We start from the raw sequence: 18,690 nt of genomic DNA on the forward strand, positions 1-18,690 counted from the left end.
CTAGCAGACCTGTTGCTTACATCTTGTTTATTAATTTATCACATTCATTATGTGTTCACACGATTGAATAAAAATTCTGTCATACATTGTATGACAAAAAAATGGGACTAGGTTTCCATTTCACTATAGTTTGGGCTTCCTAGTCTACAAAAGAAACAGATGCCCGAGAAGTTTTTATCAGTCATTGAAGAAGTTTTTTTCTTTTTAAGGGAGGTTGGTGAAAAAGGAAACAGTTCTGATTCTTAGTAATTAAATTGGTGATAATGTGGGAACAAATTTTGTAGTAATAACAAGATTATGGCTAAGAGGTTAGGACACATAAGCATAAGGAGGCAGCAGAAAACGCCTACACAGAGAGAGGTCATTTAGAAAAGACTTAAGTGTAAAGCAGTGTTTAAGAAAACAAGATTAAGCTTGGGCATCTGTGACCAAAAGAACCATTAGGGCATAATAGAAGCTACATTTTGAAGTCTGAGATATAGATTGGCTGGATTTCTTTGTATCAAAACCATGAACCTCCCACTTTAGACCTTTTTGCAATTGGAAGGAAAAAGAACAAATGAAAATTGAGTTTCCTAGTCTTTTAAATAAAGAAAAGGTGAGACAATGCAAACTATTATGAATTGGCTGGAAACATGTAGGTTATTCTTTGGAGTTTGATTTATGAATGGTGAATTTTGTCTTCTATGAAATGAGGAACCATCTGTAAACAGTTAACTGCTTTGTAACATCTGGTTTCATGTACTGGTTTGATTTTGTAATATACTACTTTTGGAGAGTCACAGATATCTTTTTAGTTCACATTTAGTAAGTGCATTTTTATTTTGTCTTCATTTTATTTCGGTAAAGTGTTGACTATGTGAGAAGTAGTTGGCTTTGTTAAGCTTTAGCCCTGTAACTCCAGGTCACTTCAGTGAGAAGCACATTAGTTGACATGATAAAGTCATGGAGTAGATAAAGAAGACGAAAGCATGGAGACATTCAAAACTTTTGCTTTAAATTTAACTCTGGAATATTTTGTAATTGTGACATGCTGATAGGTGAGGGATTAAGTGAACTCTTCCCTAAAGGTGTGTCCTTTCTCATTGGTTTTGGAAATATGTTAACTTAATGAGACATTTTGTAAGTACGAAAAAGAAACTTATTTCATGTTTTTACATTGTAAATTACCCTTTTTTCTTAGACATGCATGGAGGCTTTGGGAGCCTTGTGTGACGGGAGCCTTGGAGACTGTAAAGAAGCTGCTGAAACTTACCGAGCAAATTGCCATAAGCTTTTTCCCTACGCTCTGGCTTTCATGCCTCCTGGGTATGAGGAAGATACCAAGATCACGATAAATGGAGATAGTTCTGCAGAAACTGAAGAACTGGCCAACGAAATTTGAGCCCCTTAAGCAAATGAAACGACTTTGGACCATATCTAGTGTATAATATTTTTGTCACGCACCTGCTGCATTGCTCTAACTTACACAGAATGGAAGGAGTCAACGTTTAGCCTTCAAATAGTGTTTTATGTTTTTTTATCCTGCTGAAAAAGTATATATATAAAATATCTAACGTATTACAGGATATAGGTTCAGTTTCTTAAAAATTAAAAGCTGCTAAAATTGAGAGAAAAAAATACCTTATCCTCTACCTACCTACCCACCCATGTTTTTAAACTAATTTATATGAAATCTGGAGGCTGTTACAGCTAACAAAGCAGGTGTGTGGCAGAAATATTACTTTAAATTTGTCTTGTGAGATTACTATATCTCAGACAGCATAAATGCTGTTTTAGCACTGGATTCTTTCACTGAGCACAAAGAGTTGTTGGGGCTTTAGCATCTGACTGGTTTTGATATGGGGTTGATCTGACCATAGGAAGTATGCAATGTGAATCACTATTTACAGATAAACCTACAACAGATGCTTGATGTTGTAGTGAATGGGACAAATAGATACCAAGCAGAATTATTAAGAAACATAGGGTGTTCAATAAGCTTGTTGTGTCTCCAAAATTCACTGTACATGATCAGTTTGGTGTTCTTGTACCACAGTTTTTAACTGAAGGAACCAGTTAGAACAATCTCAATTTTAATTATAAACTTGAAAAAAATAGTTAACATTGCTGGGGCAAGCCTTTCAGCATTGTTTTGGCCAAACTTAATAAAACTGTAATGCAAGAACCAAATGCACTGTGATGTGGCACCAACTAAATAAAAAGGAAGTATGAATTTTTCACCCCAAAGTGAAAAGAGAGAACCCACCATGGCTTGAAGTTAAAGAGCAGAACTCCTTACTACCATTCTATGACTGATCAAGAGACTAATAGTTAAAAACCTCAGCAGGCCTTGTTCACGTTATGCAGAAAAAATAAAAAGTGCTGCAGTTTAGATACCTCTGGAATTTTTCCACAGTGTCACAGGTTTGTAATACTTGAAGCCCTACATTTCTAAGAATATATTTCTTGCTCAGTTGTTTCAGGCAAGCCCAAGACTTTGTAACTTTTAAAGGGCCCAAGATTTTTTTTCAATAACAGACCAGCTTCTTATTCCTGCAGTTACGGATGTAATTTCCTTTTTGTTGTCAAACATAAGGTACCAAATATGATGCAATAAAATGTTTTGAAAAACAGTTGTGTGAATATTTCAACTAATAGATATTGGGCTTCTGTGAAAATACATAGATGGAGACAGACACAGGTGCAAGTCAGAGGTAATATAATGTGCTGTACAGTTATAACACTGATATGTTAATGCTGGTGCAAATGGAAGCTTTATGTAGTATACTAAGTGCTGGTGTCAGGGAAATTCCTAGATGCAAAATGTAGAACTGCTTGGCATTACAATCTATCTCAACGAAGGCTAGGGTGGCAGCTAGTACTGTGAATTTAATTCACCAATCTTAAGGGAAAACTGAAGCCTGCTGTGTAAATGGTTTTGATTGAGAAAATGAGCCTTAATATCTTAAACCTATGAAACAATGAGAACTAGCCTTGGGCTCCACAGTCTCTCATTCATGGCCTTTGCAGTATCTGAGCAAATAACAAGACAGTAAAAATGAATAGATTGTATATACACTTTACATTTTTGTGGTACTTTTGGTTTATAGAAAGTCGATTTTGAGGAGGGTTTTTTCAGGAAGACTTTGGACCTATTCCTTGTCAAATGAACTGTTGGGCTAAAAACCAACTTTTTCCTAGTTCATTAATCTGTACTTACAAACCACATCTTAATGGTATAAAAAGTACAAACTGAATCCCATTTTTTGTTTTATTTTATTACCTGGCCCAGTCTCAGGAACATCTTGAAAGATGGCGATGTATTATTGTTTAAAAAAATAAGAAAACTTTCTCCTCTGGCAACTTAAGTTCTCCATGTTGAGAGAACTGGTTTGCTACCTCTGCCGCAGATGAGGTGCTTGAGGAGGCACCAGCCATATGATGGGGGGAGGGGTGTGAATTATGTTTAAACTCTATTGTATATTGAATTGAAATTCATCTATTGTCCTGACTGTAAAAATGGCTGTAGATTGTCTTAGAATGACCATGACTACTCATAGCTTTTACTGCAGATACCACCCTTTAAGAGATAAATTCCTAATGTGTATATTGTAATCCAACCCAATCTTTACTGGAACAATTGAATAAATCTTATATTCTCTTTCAGGTTTACTTGATATAGTGCATAAATTGTTTAGGGTCTGAGGACCTTGACTAACTTCTTTTTACATCCAGACACTATCCCTAGAACATTGTAATTTAAGTACTATGTATGTATACCCACTTTGCTTTTAGGGGTGATAATTAATTCATCACATTTGACTCACTCATGAATTTGGAATGACATTATGATATTTTAGGATAGTGTGGGGGCAGTGAGAAATAGGGTGCAGGAAAGCAAGATGGGGAAAAAAAATCAGGTTCAGTCCATACCAAGCACCTTGTTTATTGCTTAGAACTGATGTAGTTTTTGAAGATCAGTGTCATTTTAACTTACATGGACATTAGAGAATACCGATTGCTTACCTTTACAGGCAGTGACATTGTCTCATCTAATCTTTAAAAAACCAAAACCTTTTAGTTCAAGAGGGTTAGTGCTTGACCTGATTTTATTTTGTGACAGTTGACTCAAACATTTTTAAAGTACCTATTTGGTATAAACCAGAGGACAATGTTAAAAGGGGGCGGGGAGGTTAACATAATGTGTTTCAAATAGTCAGTGAGGGCAGAATTCCTGTGTCAGTGATAACTCTTAACTGACTTTGCCAAGCGCTGGTTCTTCACAGCCTAGATTTGGTTTGTGGTGTACTATGAATAGCAACTACAGCTGTGGAATGAAAGTTATGGTTGTAGGAAGATGATACTAGGAAAGTATGGGCCAGGTTTAAGTAAGTTGTGATGAATTCAGGGAAATCTTTTTTCTGTACAATTTCCAGGAATATTTCAGTTGCGGTGTGTAGCAGCTGTTTTGCTCTAGAAAGAGACAGAAAAGTTAGGGTATTGTGCTTTGTTAAAAGAGGCATGAAATCAGTGAATTGCCTTTTCTTATACTTGAGATTAGTTGAATTTAAGAGATTTCATTTCGTGAGACTGACCTTTCAGATAGACAGTAAGAGTCTTGTAGTTCATTTTTCATTTCCTTGACTAAGTTGTGAACAAGACTCCTTGACACCACCATTTTCTCATCATCTTCTAATTTAGCTCTATGACGAATCCACTGCCATACCTGAATTAAAACAAAGGGTGTTTTTCCCCATTATTAATCTTTGCAGTACAGAGTTCTAAGGACTAGGTTTTTTCTGGTATAAAACTCCAGCTCCAAAGTTTTCTTTAAAAGATAAGTAAATTCTGCCATCAAACTCTATCATCCTATTTTGTCTCACTCTGAAACTGTCCAGCAATAAGGCTTATTAGAAATAGTTTAGCTTTGGGTAACTTGGATTTAGATCTTAATTTTAGCCATGTGGGAAACTCCCATTTGTGGGTACACTTTCCACCAACCCAAATTGGCAGCTCATCTGTAATTTGTAGTCAGGGTTGAGGGCACAGAGATGATGTGGCCATTTGCGCACAGCCAGCCTAGGTATCAGAGACAGAACTTGACATGCCTTCTGAAAGTCCTGAAACTGGTCCTCTGTCAACTATCCTTGACTTCTTCTGAAAAGGGAGGACACTGAAATCCCTTTTAAATGCAACTGATTTGGGGGAGGGAAGAAGAGACCAAGTACTTTTTAAGTAACCAACACTCTACAAATATCTCATTTTGTTCTCATGACAACTCTGGGAGGGAGGTGAGGTTGTCTCCATCTTAAAATCGAGGAAGCAGACAAAGGTAACCGACTTGCCTAGGGTCCCACAGTTATCAGTGTTCAAGGGCAGATTTGAACTCAGGCCTTCCTGACTCTAGCCCCAGCAATAGTCACTTCATCCCACTCTGGCAGTAAAACTCTTGGTTACATGACCTGTTTAAAACCATAGCAAGGGTTGAATCCAAAGTCTGTATCATAAGTTAGGATGGGTTAAAGTTCTCTCTCATTTGCATCCCTGTCTACCTCTTGAGGAAGGGGCAAGCAGGTAAAGAAAGGAAAGAGTTAACAGTGAAAACTTTGACCAACTTGTCAGATGGGCAAACCAGTCTTAAAACCTCAATATTACTGATAATACTGAACTTTTGAAATATTTTGTAGTTGACATGGGCACTGGTTTTACTGAGCTTGACACCCAGTTTAATTTTCTAATTAAATTTTTTTCCAGTTAGCATAAATCTACCTCACCTTCCTATCTCCTCCCTCAATATGCCCCCACCCCCCAAAAAAAGACAAAAACAAACTTCTATTACAAACATTGCATAGTTAAGCAAAACAAGTACCCACATTGATGAGTCCTATTGAATTGTGGTTGATCATTACAACGATGACAAAGCAGTGCCTAAGTCTTTCAAAGTTGTTTGTCTTTTTCACTAACTTAGATATTGGATTTTGGCTATAAAGGATGTTCCTGGGAGTCTTTGTTTTGGGGTTCCAAGTGGGGACTGATAGATTCTACTTCCATGTTGCCCTCTGGTCCTGAGAGGTCTGTACAGTTCTCTTGTCATATCTTGAAATAGGATGTCTAGGCTTTTTTTTTTTTTTGGAAGGCATCATGGCCTTCAGGTAGTTTGTTTCTTAAATCATATCTTCTAGATAAAAGATCAGTTGTTTCAGCTGTGAGATACCTTACATTTTCTTAGATTTTTTTTCAATCCTTTAAATTTGTTTTTATTATTTTTGGTCAGTCAACTTGCATTTATTACCTCCTATGGCACTGTGCTAAGTGCTGGTGATTCAAAGAAAGGGACAACAGTCCCTGCTTTCAAGGAGCTTGGTCTGATGAGGGACACAGTATGCAAAAAACTTTTAAAAAATAAGTGTGTGTGTGTGAGAAATCAGGGTTAATTTCAGAATGCACTAAAATGAAGGACTGTGAAAGGCTTCTTGCTGAAGGTGGGACTTTAGTTGACATTTGAAGGAAGCCAGGAGACAGAGATGAGGAATCAGAAGATGGGGGTGCTGTTGTATGGAGAAACACTTTTATTTGGTACATCCTAATTTTCAGGGCTTTTGGGTTTGCAGTAGAATGCCAAACCATTAATTTCCTTGCCAAATTATTCTTTTAAAGCTGTTTTTTTCTCTACCACTCATTTCAATTTTAAAAGCGTTTGAAACTTGAAAAATTAGTTTCATCTCTTCAAAAAGTTCTAGCTGAAGCTATACCCGTTTTGTTTTCTTTTGAGACTTTGCTTCTAGATGTTTTGAAGACATTCTCTTGTAGTTTTGTGTCTTGAGTATCCCTGTTACCCTAATAGTTTTTTATGGTGGGATTCTTTCTGTGTTTTCTCCTTCTTCAAGCCTATTTCCTCATTTTGGACCTTCTATTATGGTTACACTCTACATACTTCTGGAGCGAATGAGTATCTGGGTTGGTCTTGCAGCTGATTTCTCATGGTATTTGAGTATTGTATTCTAGATTCTAAGGGACAGGTCAGACTGAAGATCTGTTAGGTCTTTTCAGTGTTCTCGACATGGTCTGATCCCGGGCAAAGTTCAATCATTACACTCTCTGGTCTGAGCTCTGCAAGTTCCTGGCACGGATGCCAGTCTGAGTGACATGCCAGTGAGTTTGCTCCTGTATGGAGGTCAGTAGATGGCTGCTGGACTCAGCTACTATTAGCTAGCTAGAAAGATCTGCTGGCCCAGAATGAGAGAACTACAGATTCCTCTTTGGTCTGCGATTCCTGCCCTGATTACTCTGCTAGAAGCTTTAACCTGGAGTAAAAGCTGCAACTGAGACTGCTCTGCTCCTGGGATCTGATAGTAGATAGCCACATTGTTACTGCTTGCTTATGAATTTGTTTCCATGCTCAATACACAACCTAGGACCTGCAAATGCTCCCTGTCCTACAAATGAACTGTCACCCCTACCCATACCTGTATTCTTCAGTTAGCCCTGAGCACCAGAGCTGCCAGTTGTACCTGCTTTTGCACCAGGGATAGTTTAGGCCCCTCTTTGCTGGATCTGGGACCTGTTCTTACGCTGTCATAGAGCTTCCCTCTGTAGTTCTCTGGGTAGCCAGTACTGCTTATATATCCTGCCCTCACTATCCACGGATGGAAAAGTGACTTAGGTTTCCTGATCAGAGTTTGGTCTGGTTCTTTTTGGAAATGTTGGGAATGACCTGAACTCATGGGACATCTTCTTGCTGCTACTATTCCATCTTGTCTCCACCCTACCAGACTCATGTGACACAAATTGGTAGTGGGTAGTGGTCTGATACTTGTAAAATGGTTTTTTTAAAAGGTGCCAGATCAAGGAATTGACTTACTCTTCCTACAGGGATCTTTGGAAAGCATATCAAAGCCAGCCCTTGTTCCAGGGCTATTGTGTAGAAACAAAACTGGCTGCCTAATGAAGTTAAAGGAAATTTCCGAAGTTACACTTTATCAGTTTCAAACCATCCTAAAAGTCTTGCATTTAAAGACATTTAATGTCAGCTTCTTCTTGTTCAATAATCATCACCTTTATGAATGGGCTGTGTTTCTATGACTTGTACAACTTTAGCAAAGGCTGCAGGAGTTGAATGTGTAGTGAATTTTACATACCTGTGACCTGGAGATCTCTGCTGTTGCTGAATCTTCTACTTGACCACGATAATAAAAATGACCTTCTCCTTTAGGAATAACGTGGAAAGTGATCAGACTTAAATGAAAACATTTTGAATCAACCTGCTTATATTCACCTAACAGTTTCAGTCACCTCTTGCCCAGTGTTCTGGGGACCATGTCACCATACACTTAGTCCATTCTGTGGTGACTGTCTTCTCTGCCCCACCAGTTGAAACTTAAGTTGAAGTTAAGTTGAAACAAAGTTAGCCTTTGAGAAGTTTGCCCCTTGTTTTATTTTCTAATGCAGACATAATATTCTCTCTGCTGTCCCAGCTTAATGGTGGTCTCCAAGAGGAAGGAGTTTATGAGTGCTGCATTCCCATGTGTTCTTTAGACCAGAGTACTTAGAACTAAGACATGCTCCTTATACCCTCATGCAAACAGCTCTAACGTTCCGCAGTTAAGAGGGCTGCCATTTTGTTGAGTGGTAAAGAATTGAAAATTCCTTTGAATTTCAGGGTTGAAATTTTGGTCATTTAATTGAAATTGAAAATGGGTCATTTCAATGACATGACAGATCACAAGAAATAAAACATCCAAATCGACCACCCTCTCTACCCTTTCTTGCTCACCCAGTTTCTGCTCCCCAGATTCCTTTCTTGCTATTTGATCTCATCTGGAACTTGATGCCAGTAGCAGCAAAGAAAGTCCCTGGCTAGTCTCAGCCTTTTGTGACCATGTGTACTGATGTTTTCCACTAATTCTGATAGTCAAGACACACACACACACACACACACACACGCACATTTAAAAGTGAAGCTGGTTGTTAACATAAATTTTAATAATCCTTTGTTTCAATTTTTTTCTCTTTTTGTTTTCAGTTTTTTTGAGATACCAGTCTGTTGAATGCATTAAAAGGGCTTATGGTTTATTTAAGAAGCAGACAAAAGTAGCCCAAATGCATTTTTTTGGAAAATGTATTTGACCACTTCAGGAACGTGATTGTTTCCTTTCTGTTTTAGAAGCATTTCATTCAGCCTACGCCTCCGTTCTTCATTGTACTCAAAGGCTCTTGAGAGAATATCAAAATGCAAAATGAAATTATACTGTGACAGACATTTAACTACAATTCTGATGTGTTACATGATAATTTAAGGTTAACATGGATTTTTTTTGTAAAGACAGTTCCTTTCACAAAGCAGTAATGCCATAACTGTTTGTGAATACTATCCTATAGGTTGTACCAAGAGATGTACTAATAATTTCAGGCTACCTGATCAAAAAGATTCACAAGTTATTAATAAGCTTAAGTTTTTGTTACAGTAACATTTCCACTTACCTGTTGGTCTGGGGAATTAGGGCAAGTAAGTAATGTGGGTTTTTTGTTTATTTCCTGCAAGTAAACTGCCTTTGTATGATTGCTTCTCTGCCCCAAATGGTAACGGATCCCTAAGTATTGTTATCCCGTGCTCATATTAATAGGAAAGGACATTGATCTAGATACCAAAATTTGGATTTCTGTTCACTAATTCCTGTGCATTTTATTAGTGTTTGTGAGAAGACTGTGTCTAGAATGGTGCTAACTTAAATGGCCCTTGCAGTATGCAGCTGACTTGGTGCCAGAGATTTCCTTCAGATGTTTCCCTGCCTTCTCAGATACCTGTTCATTTTAAAGTTGACTCATAGTGACTAAAGTGAGGTAAAAGACTTTCCTTCCACCATTTAGAAGCTGTCTCCCACATTGCTGAGTCATCAGGGGAATGTTGTCACTAGAACAATGTAATTTGGCTGTTGCCTTTAATCCCCAGTTCCCCACGCCATTGAGCTCTTGGGCTTCGAGCATCAATCTCCCATTTATGGTTGGGAACAGATGGGCTGAGAAGACTGGGAATGCAGAGCAGCTGTTTGGATGTGGTCTATTTTTTTGGTTTTCTGCTTTGGATGACCAGGAAAAAAAGCAGAGGGAACCCCAGGAGAGTTTGACAGATATTTGCTGTACAGGTAGCATTCTGTAATTATAAGAAAAAAATTTTTAAGAATTCTGGTAATATTGGGTTATTGTATTCTGAGTCAAAATAGATAACATCTAGGAGTGTTATCAAGTCAAAAGAAACAAGGCAGTGCACAGGAAAATGATGCTTTTAATGTCTCTTGTTTAGATATAATGGGAACCTGTGTTCATTGTATATTTTACTGAATTCTTTTAGGCAAATTGTCAGTCTTCAATTGGACAGAAAAGCGAGGAGTCTGCAAGCTAAAAGGAAAAAAAAAGTTTTTCCCTCTGAAGATGCAACTTATCCAAACTACAATATCTACCACTGCAAATCCATACCATCTAGCTGAATTTGAGTTATCTCTCTGACCAGTGTGTGCTTGAGGGAAATAACAATTCTGAGGGAGATAGAAGAAAAGGAGAGCTTAAGGACCAAGATGGAAACCCCATAAACTAGCAGCTAGAAGTGTTTGGCAGCCTGGTAAGAGAATGTTAAACTGGGGCCCATCGTGTTTGCAAAGTGATGTTAACATGCTTACATCAATAATCGCCCCCTGATGCGGCTCCACTGGCACAGAGAGACAAGAGTCCTTTTTGCTATCTCGTTTCCACCCATACCCACTTCTGTGGAGGGAGCTGATGGTCACTGGGACGTTCTGGATATGATCCGTTCCAGTACAGTATTTCTCTGGCAGATTACATGTCAGTTATGCCTGAAATGTATCCAGTTTCCGTTACAGAGTCTTATTCATTTCTGGCAAATTATTAAATGCTCATTTAGCATTAATTTTTCATCCTGTCCAGCTGCTTAGGGTAAAGAGTTCTACATGTTTGCTACCTAATATACTGTATGAGATAGTATTGATTACGAAAAGTTAGTTCATTTAGTTTATCCATCCCTGTGTCTTGAATAGACAGTGCGGATGAACCATGAACTAGGCCCACAGTAATCGGAATTGGAAATTACTGCGCATGATTACACTTAGGAAATAACTCCTTGCCCATATTTTAACACTAATATCATCTCATGAATGATACGTAAACTGTGAATCATGGAAAACCTCATCAGAAGAATTGAGGCTGACAGAACCCAGGCACAATAGGGTGACCGGTTGGTACGATGCATGTGGTGTGTTCTCAATGAAGATCCTCCAAAGGAGGGGTATACAAATGCTGTTAATGATTGGAAAGGGAAGTGGACGAGATAGCAAGAGGAAGAGTTAAAAGAGATGAACACCCAGGAATTAGGTTGCTAGTTCCCCAAACGTGAAGAGCTAGAAGAAGCCCTCTAGTACAGTGGGTAGAGGATGTGGATAATAATAATCACACCTCATGCACTGTGGATGGGTCCTGATCAACAATGGTGCCACTAAGGAGAACCCATATGAGACCACTGGTCCATGAAAGTAACAAAATAAGTGTAAAGGAAAATTTCTTTGTATGCATTTCGAGCTTTAAGAAGTATATTTTAAGTTAGGGTGACTATTAATTTTTCTATTATTCATAAAATTAATGGTTTCTATAAGTTAGGATCATATATCCTTTTAGGTCTTTATCTTGACATCCATTTCTGTACATGACTAATATGGGAATATATTTTGCTCGATTAGCATATTTGAAAAATAACATTTTGTTTCCCCTCCCAATTATATGCAGATATATGGGGTTTGGGGAGAGGAGATTTAGGTAATAAGAGTGAAGTGACTTGCCCAGGGTCATGCAGCTAGTAAGTATCTGAGGTTGGATTTGAACACAGGTCCTCCTGATTCTAGGACTGATATTCTATCCATTGGGCCATAGCTGCCCCACCCTACTACCCACCAACTCTATATTAATAAGCAGTTTTCAACATTTTCTTTTAAAGTTTGGGTTCTAAATGGTATCTCTCATCTCTTCCTGAGATGGTAAGCAATCTGATACGGGTTATACATGTATAATCATGTAAAACATTTCTGTTTTTGACAAGTATATTCTTAACAAGGACTTTGTTTTTCTTTTGTCTACTGGGGGACGTGATAAGAAATGAAATGAAAACTAAATATTCCTTGAGAAAATTTAATCAAGCCTTCATCTTGCAGACAGAAAAAATACTAATTTTAGTCTGTCTTTATCTTTATAAAGCTCCTCACCTTTTTTAGATGTTTTTCTTTGGTTCTTCTGTATAACTTTGACATTTTCCTTGAAGTAGAGATGATGCTACAGGTATAAACATCCCAACAATTTGATGTAAAGGCCAAATATTTTGTACTTCAGTTCAGTAGATTATCTGATGATGCCCACCATTTCATAGATCTTTTTGGCTCATTGGACCATTTTCTTCAGGTAACCATCTAAGTCCATTGTCTGGCTACTAAAAGTTTGGATTTTGATTATTTGACAAATTATCTTACTTCATACTTCCTCACACTGAAGCTTATCTATTTTGTGTTTTCACAGTGGAAAAATCTTCCATAAGATTATTTCTATAAGAATGGTTGGACAAATTATGAATGTAATGGAATAACACTGTGCCATAAGAAATGATAGAACAAAAAGTTTCAGAAAAACTTCAGAAGACTTGTGTGAACTAATACAAAATGAAGGGATCAGAACAAGGAGAACAATGTGTATGATAATAACATTGTAAGGACAAACATCGCTGAAAGAATTAAGAAATCTGATCAAATGTAAAGATCAACCACGATTCCAGAGGATGAAGCATGCTGCCCCATCTTCTGGCAGAAAGGCGATTGGACTCAGGGTAAAGAATGAAACGTGTTTTTTGAACATGGCCAATGTGGGAATTTGTTTTGCTTGACCATGCTTATTTGTTAGATTGGGGTTTTTACCTTTTATAAGAAATTTTTTTTCAATAGGGATGAGAGAAAATAGATTTTTTAATTAAAAAATTAATGTTAAAAATATTTCTTTTATCTTTGTATTTCATTATCCTGAAGGATATAATATGATCAGTCAAAGGGAGAGTTCATTCACTGTACCTCTTTCTTGGAGGTTACTTGTAGAAAATGTTCAAATCCTGACTCCCTAAGCAGGAATCTCTCCAAATAAAGAAGCAGTTCCTTTGTCACTTGGTTCAGAAGAACGTAATCATTAGACTAACGATGCTTTGTGAAGAGAAGCAGATTTTAAAGAGGGCACAGATGAGGCTGTAGACTTAAACACAAACATGCCTTTGAGACCATTTGCTCTAAAATTCCCATTTACATTTCTCTAGTCATTAAAGTTCCAGTTTGTCCTCCCCTTTCTTTCTTAATGGAAGACCTGTTGTGAACAAAATAGTTGTGCAGATTCTATTTGCCTTGGTTCTTAAAAGTTGATAAAAGAACAGTCCTCGCTCCAGATTATTTTTTAAAAAACCATACTATCCCACAGAAAGTTAAAACAGAGCAACTAAAAATAGCAGGTGTCGGTAATGAATGATTTAAGTCCAGAGGTACTGCTAGTGAGTCGCTAGGAGAGACCAAAAGGGAATGATGAAGGATCGGTGAAGAGAGGTGTGTAGCAGATTCTATAAAATTAAAATAGACATTTACTCTTGATTTATGCAGTGTCATTTTTGATTTATCTGTTCAAGTAGATAAACAACAAAAAGGAGGGAAGTTTTTAGTCTTTATGAAAGCATTTCATGCTCTGGTGTAAAAGTTAACGTTAATCTCAGTTCTTTGGGTTGGGTGACATGGCTATCTCCATTATACAGATGGGGAAGGGAAAATTCAAGGTGGTTAAGATAGTTCCCAACGTAAAAAGCAAATTGGTGGTGCAGCAACAATGTAATCCACAGTCTCCATTTCCTTTACAAGGACCCATACTCTTCCCAAGTAGACTTGTCCATTGCCATGTGTAAGATATTATGGGTCAAGATGAACTGACAGATTCCCAGGTTACATAGTGAGTTTACTGGAATTAACAAAATGATTCTACTCTTACCTTTCAGCCAAGAATATATGAAGAGCACTCCTACAGCAATGTTATACTTCAGGCCGTGGAGGGTGACACCTCCCTAATGAGAAGGGAAAATGTGTTACTACAAAGCAGCCTAATTCCCAACAAAAGTATGAGCATTTAACTTCTGCTTTTCCCCTCTTTTCTCTCTCTGTGTCTCTCTGTGTGTGTCTCTCTCTCTTTCCGTGTGTATGTGTGTGTCTCTCTCTCAAAAGGATTTAAGGCTATTTGCCAAATTTTGTATTTTTTTCTAAATTCTATTTTCCCCAAAGCCTCTGATGCAGAGGATAGGATTGCAAATTTGGAACTGGAAAGAGCCTCAGAAATCATCTAAGACACCCCCTTCATTATAGAGGCTAAGTGACTCAAGGTTATAGAGGTTGTAAGTGATTGAAACTCAGATCCTCCAACTGCAAATGTAGAGCTTTCTCTACTGTACCACATTGACTGTCAGTGTCACATGGGCCCTCTTACAGTCATTCTCTCAGATGTGAGACCTTGTGGGAAAAAGTTGTTTCATAATCTGTTCCCTGCTTGAAGGGGGCAGGAGTCCACCCTGAAACAAGCTAGCAGTAATGCTCAACACTCTATCATTCAGTTAGAAAAATAATGGGGGAGGGAGGGAAAGGGTGATTTAACATCACCATTAAAAGCCAAAATCCAAAAGTTATATTTTCATTTCAAACACATATAGGTGGCAAAGTATTAAGGTATTTCACTTAAGAGGAGTAATATCAAAATGCCTGGGCATGTTTTTCTGTTACTGTAAAATAAGAGGTAATAATACTTACTCAATCTACCATTCAGGGGTTTTGAGTTCTAGTTGAGATCATGTAAAATACTTTATAATTATAAAATGCAATGTAAATGAAGCTAGTTACTGTGATGTGTATAGGTCTTCCTATTCATTAAATCTTTGCCATTTTTATCAGATTTTTTTTAGCATATTGTATTCAAGGGCAGCTACATGGTACAGTTGATAGGCAAGCCTAGAGTCAGGAAGATCTGAGTTCAGATCTGGTCTCAGACACTTACTAGCTCTGTGACCCTTCGCAAGTTGCTTAACCATTTTTGCCTTAGTTTCCTCATCTATAAAATGAGCTGGAGAAGGAGATGGCAGACCACTCCGATATCTCTGCCAAGAAAACCCCAAGTGGGTTCACAAATAGTCACATATAACTGAAATGACTGAGCAGCAATACTTTGTGCTCAAAAAAAAAAAAAGAAAATCAGTGTACTTAAAAGGGTGGAGAAGGCTAGTCCTCAGGTATCCTAAAGGAAATGCTGAAACAAAGGCTTCTTGGTTACCTGGCCACCATTTTTAAAACATTCCAGGAGAGAAAAGATGACCCACCAGCCCTACAGGATTATCAAGGAAGCCACATGTTTACTGGTAGAACCAGATAAAGACAAGGCATGTTATTTTCATGTGGTCACTGCAAGCCCACAGGATTCCCCTTTTGACAGCAGGGCTTTTAAACTTGAACTGTTTCTTCCACAAGAATAAAATCTAACATCCCTATAGTGCTTACTACATGCTAGACACTGCTAAGTGCTTTACAATTTACAAGGAATTTACAGTTTACAAGGAAACTGAGGCAAACACAGGGCAGGCTAAATGACTTGCCCAGGGTCACACGTAGTGTCTGATGCAATGACTGACCATGACGCTAGATGACCCATAATGAAGTATGTTATCCACTTCTTGAGAGAGAGGTGATATCTACAAGGTGCAGAAAAAAGATACACATTCTTGGACATGGCCACTGTGTGGATTAATATTGCTTGAATGATTATTTATTACAAGAGTTTGTTTTTTGTTTTTTGCTTTTGCTTTGTTTTTGCCTTTCTTTCTCTTGGTTAAATGAGATAGGGAGGATTAACAATGGGGATGTCAAAAAAAGGGGAGGGGCATTACATAACATTTAAAAATGCATAAAAGAGAACATATGGAAGTCCAATAGGATGCGCAAACCAGAAAATAGCGTGAAGAATTTATACTTTTTAAAAAAACAAGTGGCATAAAATGGACATTCACAATTTCATCCAGCATCCTCTTGTGCTGTCTATATGGAAGTACTCTTTTTTTGTTGTTTAAGTTCAGAATAAAAAATGTTTTATGATTCTTGAATTGGTTAAAGCAATCTACCAGTTAGTTGTATTTAGAATATGCCCTTCAGACAAGCTTAACTCCTCAGAAGCAGTAGATGGACAAGCTTGGTTTGGACAAAAACACCAAACATCACAGCCCTCACCAATATAATTATTCTGTAGTCAAGTGTAGAAATTTCACTTCAAGAAAAGCTTGTGATCAGTTTGTTGGGCCTGTCTGGAAACACTTCTGGAAATCTTATGTTCTAGTAAAATAATTTTTATTAAAACAACTAAATAAAATATTCCAGAAGCAGCAATACCAGGTGGGCTTTGGTTTCTAAGATAATGTCACTGACTTCATTTGAATTTCCTTCTTTAAACTGTGCCTTACCTTAGTTTTCATGACCCCACAATATTCTTCAATCACTTCCTCATGTGATCACTGACTTCCCTTCTCTTCCCCATCACAAAGACTATTAGCCCACTGCTTCTTTCTCCATTCTCTCCTTCAGTGAAACCACCTGTGGCTTCAACTATTATTTCCTTTGTGGAGATGACTCCCAGCTCTAGAGATCTAGTTCTGATCTCTCACTAAGTAGCAGTCTCACATCTCTACATTTTTTCACCCAACTGTCCCACAGTCACTTCAAAGTCTCTAAGACAGCAAGGTCTACTTAAAGTCCTGCCTGACTATTCACTATCTCCCCCTCCTGAATGCATGTAACATTTAAAGTACATACAGTACTACACAATTGAACACATAACTAAATGTTATCTTAAGCACTCTTTAATTTTGTCATAGGATCATAGATTTGTCTGAATATGAGTGGAAAGAGCCTTGGAGACTAAAAGATCCAGTCTCTTCATTTTAAAGGAGGAAAGTGACTTGCCCAAAGTTATACAGGTAGGAAGAGCTGGGATGGGAACTCAGCTGTCTTACTTTTAAACCCAGAGTGCTTTCCCAACATCCATGTCTTAAACTACTTCTGAATAACCCCACGATACCTAGCTTAGGACCAGGCACTTAGTAAATAGGGCATGGACCTAGTTCTCCAAGAGTCCAGTGCATTATCATTATCAGGGAGCAAGACAGGAGGATTCTCTCCCTGGCGCTATTAGGACCTTTAGCATGAGGCTCTGTATTTAAGTTTTCTATTAGCTGCAAGCCATTCTCAGTCTGATGCCTGATAATATACATCCATCTTTAGTCAGGTAATCAAAGATTTCACTGAGGAAAATCCTTACTGCGGGCATGGTTAGCAGTTGTGTGGCAGTCACGTTCACACCTTCAGGAATGACATGTAACTGATTGGGGCCTCTTGTATGTTCCTTAAATAGCTGTGTCAAAGAGAAATAGATGTTAAGATTATTGCAATACTGTTCTGGGAATTCAGTACTTGTAGTTGAGAGTCTGTCGTGGTTTTTTTGTTTTAGTTGTTTTATGTGTTTGGGCTTTTATCCCTCATCTGAGCCACATTAAAATAAGATTCTTCTCTTTATAAAGTAGTAATTGTAATGGACCTACCCCCTTGTCCTGTGGAGCTCTGCTATTTAATGAGATTGACTGTTCAAGACTTTTCTCCCTAATCTGGAGGTTTACCAATTTATATATACCATATTGAAATAGAAAAGGACTTACGAAACAGGATATGAACACAAGCATTGCATCTAGGCTGGTGTTTCTTGCTGGCTACCACTAGTGTATATTGCATTAGCCTCAAAAGAGATGGAATTATGTTTCTATCCCTGAGCCTTCAGGGAACTCTTCTCTTGGTTCTTTATCCCTGGAAAGCCCTCATTGTTACACATGATGATAACAGTGATGGGAAACTTCAATTATTTGGACACCTAGCAAAAAAAGCATGGCAGCTGATACATTTTTAAGGATAATTTTATTCTTCAAACGTATAGAAGATTTGCTGTTCTGGAAATTACTCTAGCAAGTATAAATGATAGGAATCTCTGGGGTAAATGATAATTCCACCTTAAGAATTTATGTTAGAGGAGAGGAAAGTCAGACGTGGTCTGATGCACACCCTAGGTTTTGGGAGATGAGATTTCAGAGAAAGAACAGAGCACCTCATGCCCTAAAGTTCTACTGCCCTAAAGTCAGAGCAAGAGAGATGGAAAACTTGAAAATAAAATTTTGACATAAGAAATTATTCTTATGAAGAAGAGAGAGGAGACTTGTTGAAATAGACCAACATGAATGTACATCAACCAATGCACACATTTTAAAAGCATGTATACAAGATGGAAGCAAGGGCAGTGAACACAAAATCATTGCCATTCTGAAAGAATATAGCCAGGAGGCAAAGCTCAGAATGGGATTAATCTATAATGAAGGCTGTGGACCAGAAAAGGACCTTTAAAAAAAGATAGAGTATGCAAATAAAACTAGTCCAAATTGATGTATTTAAAGTAGTTTTTGATACCTCAAACTGAAAAACAGATAGAGAAAAGGGCAGATCCTGGCTAGTGAAAATCCTCACAACAGTTTCAGTGGATTCCGCTTGCTACTAGCCCATGTGGAAGGGC

The 18,690-nt window shown here is 37.8% G+C and overlaps 2 protein-coding genes across 8 annotated transcripts in view; one reads left to right on the plus strand and one right to left on the minus strand.

Moving 5' to 3' along the window:
• NAA15 (N-alpha-acetyltransferase 15, NatA auxiliary subunit) overlaps positions 1-2,615 on the plus strand; it is a 101,101-nt gene extending 98,486 nt beyond the window's left edge. For both annotated transcript variants that reach the window (XM_072621071.1, XM_072621072.1), the window contains one exon: positions 1,184-2,615. In XM_072621071.1, the coding sequence (XP_072477172.1) occupies positions 1,184-1,384 (201 nt within the window). In that variant the 3' untranslated portion in view covers positions 1,385-2,615. The remainder of the gene's footprint in view (positions 1-1,183) is intronic.
• Positions 1-18,690, minus strand: part of LOC140511854 (uncharacterized) — a 77,730-nt gene that overhangs the window by 557 nt on the left and 58,483 nt on the right. For 3 of the 6 annotated variants that reach the window (XM_072621076.1, XM_072621075.1, XM_072621074.1), the window contains 5 exons: positions 17,398-17,490; positions 14,044-14,116; positions 8,121-8,188; positions 4,578-4,708; positions 3,904-4,455 (listed from right to left, as the gene is read on the minus strand). In XM_072621076.1, the coding sequence (XP_072477177.1) occupies positions 4,263-4,455; positions 4,578-4,708; positions 8,121-8,188; positions 14,044-14,116; positions 17,398-17,490 (558 nt within the window). In that variant the 3' untranslated portion in view covers positions 3,904-4,262. Of the gene's footprint in view, positions 1-3,903; positions 4,456-4,577; positions 4,709-8,120; positions 8,189-9,200; positions 10,133-12,549; positions 13,270-14,043; positions 14,117-17,397; positions 17,491-18,690 lie in introns of those variants that run through there. The other 3 variants (XM_072621077.1, XM_072621078.1, XM_072621079.1) reach the window with 3 other exon arrangements.

The sequence above is a fragment of the Notamacropus eugenii genome, chromosome 6, assembly GCF_028372415.1.
Source record: "Notamacropus eugenii isolate mMacEug1 chromosome 6, mMacEug1.pri_v2, whole genome shotgun sequence".
NCBI lineage: Eukaryota > Metazoa > Chordata > Mammalia > Diprotodontia > Macropodidae > Notamacropus > Notamacropus eugenii.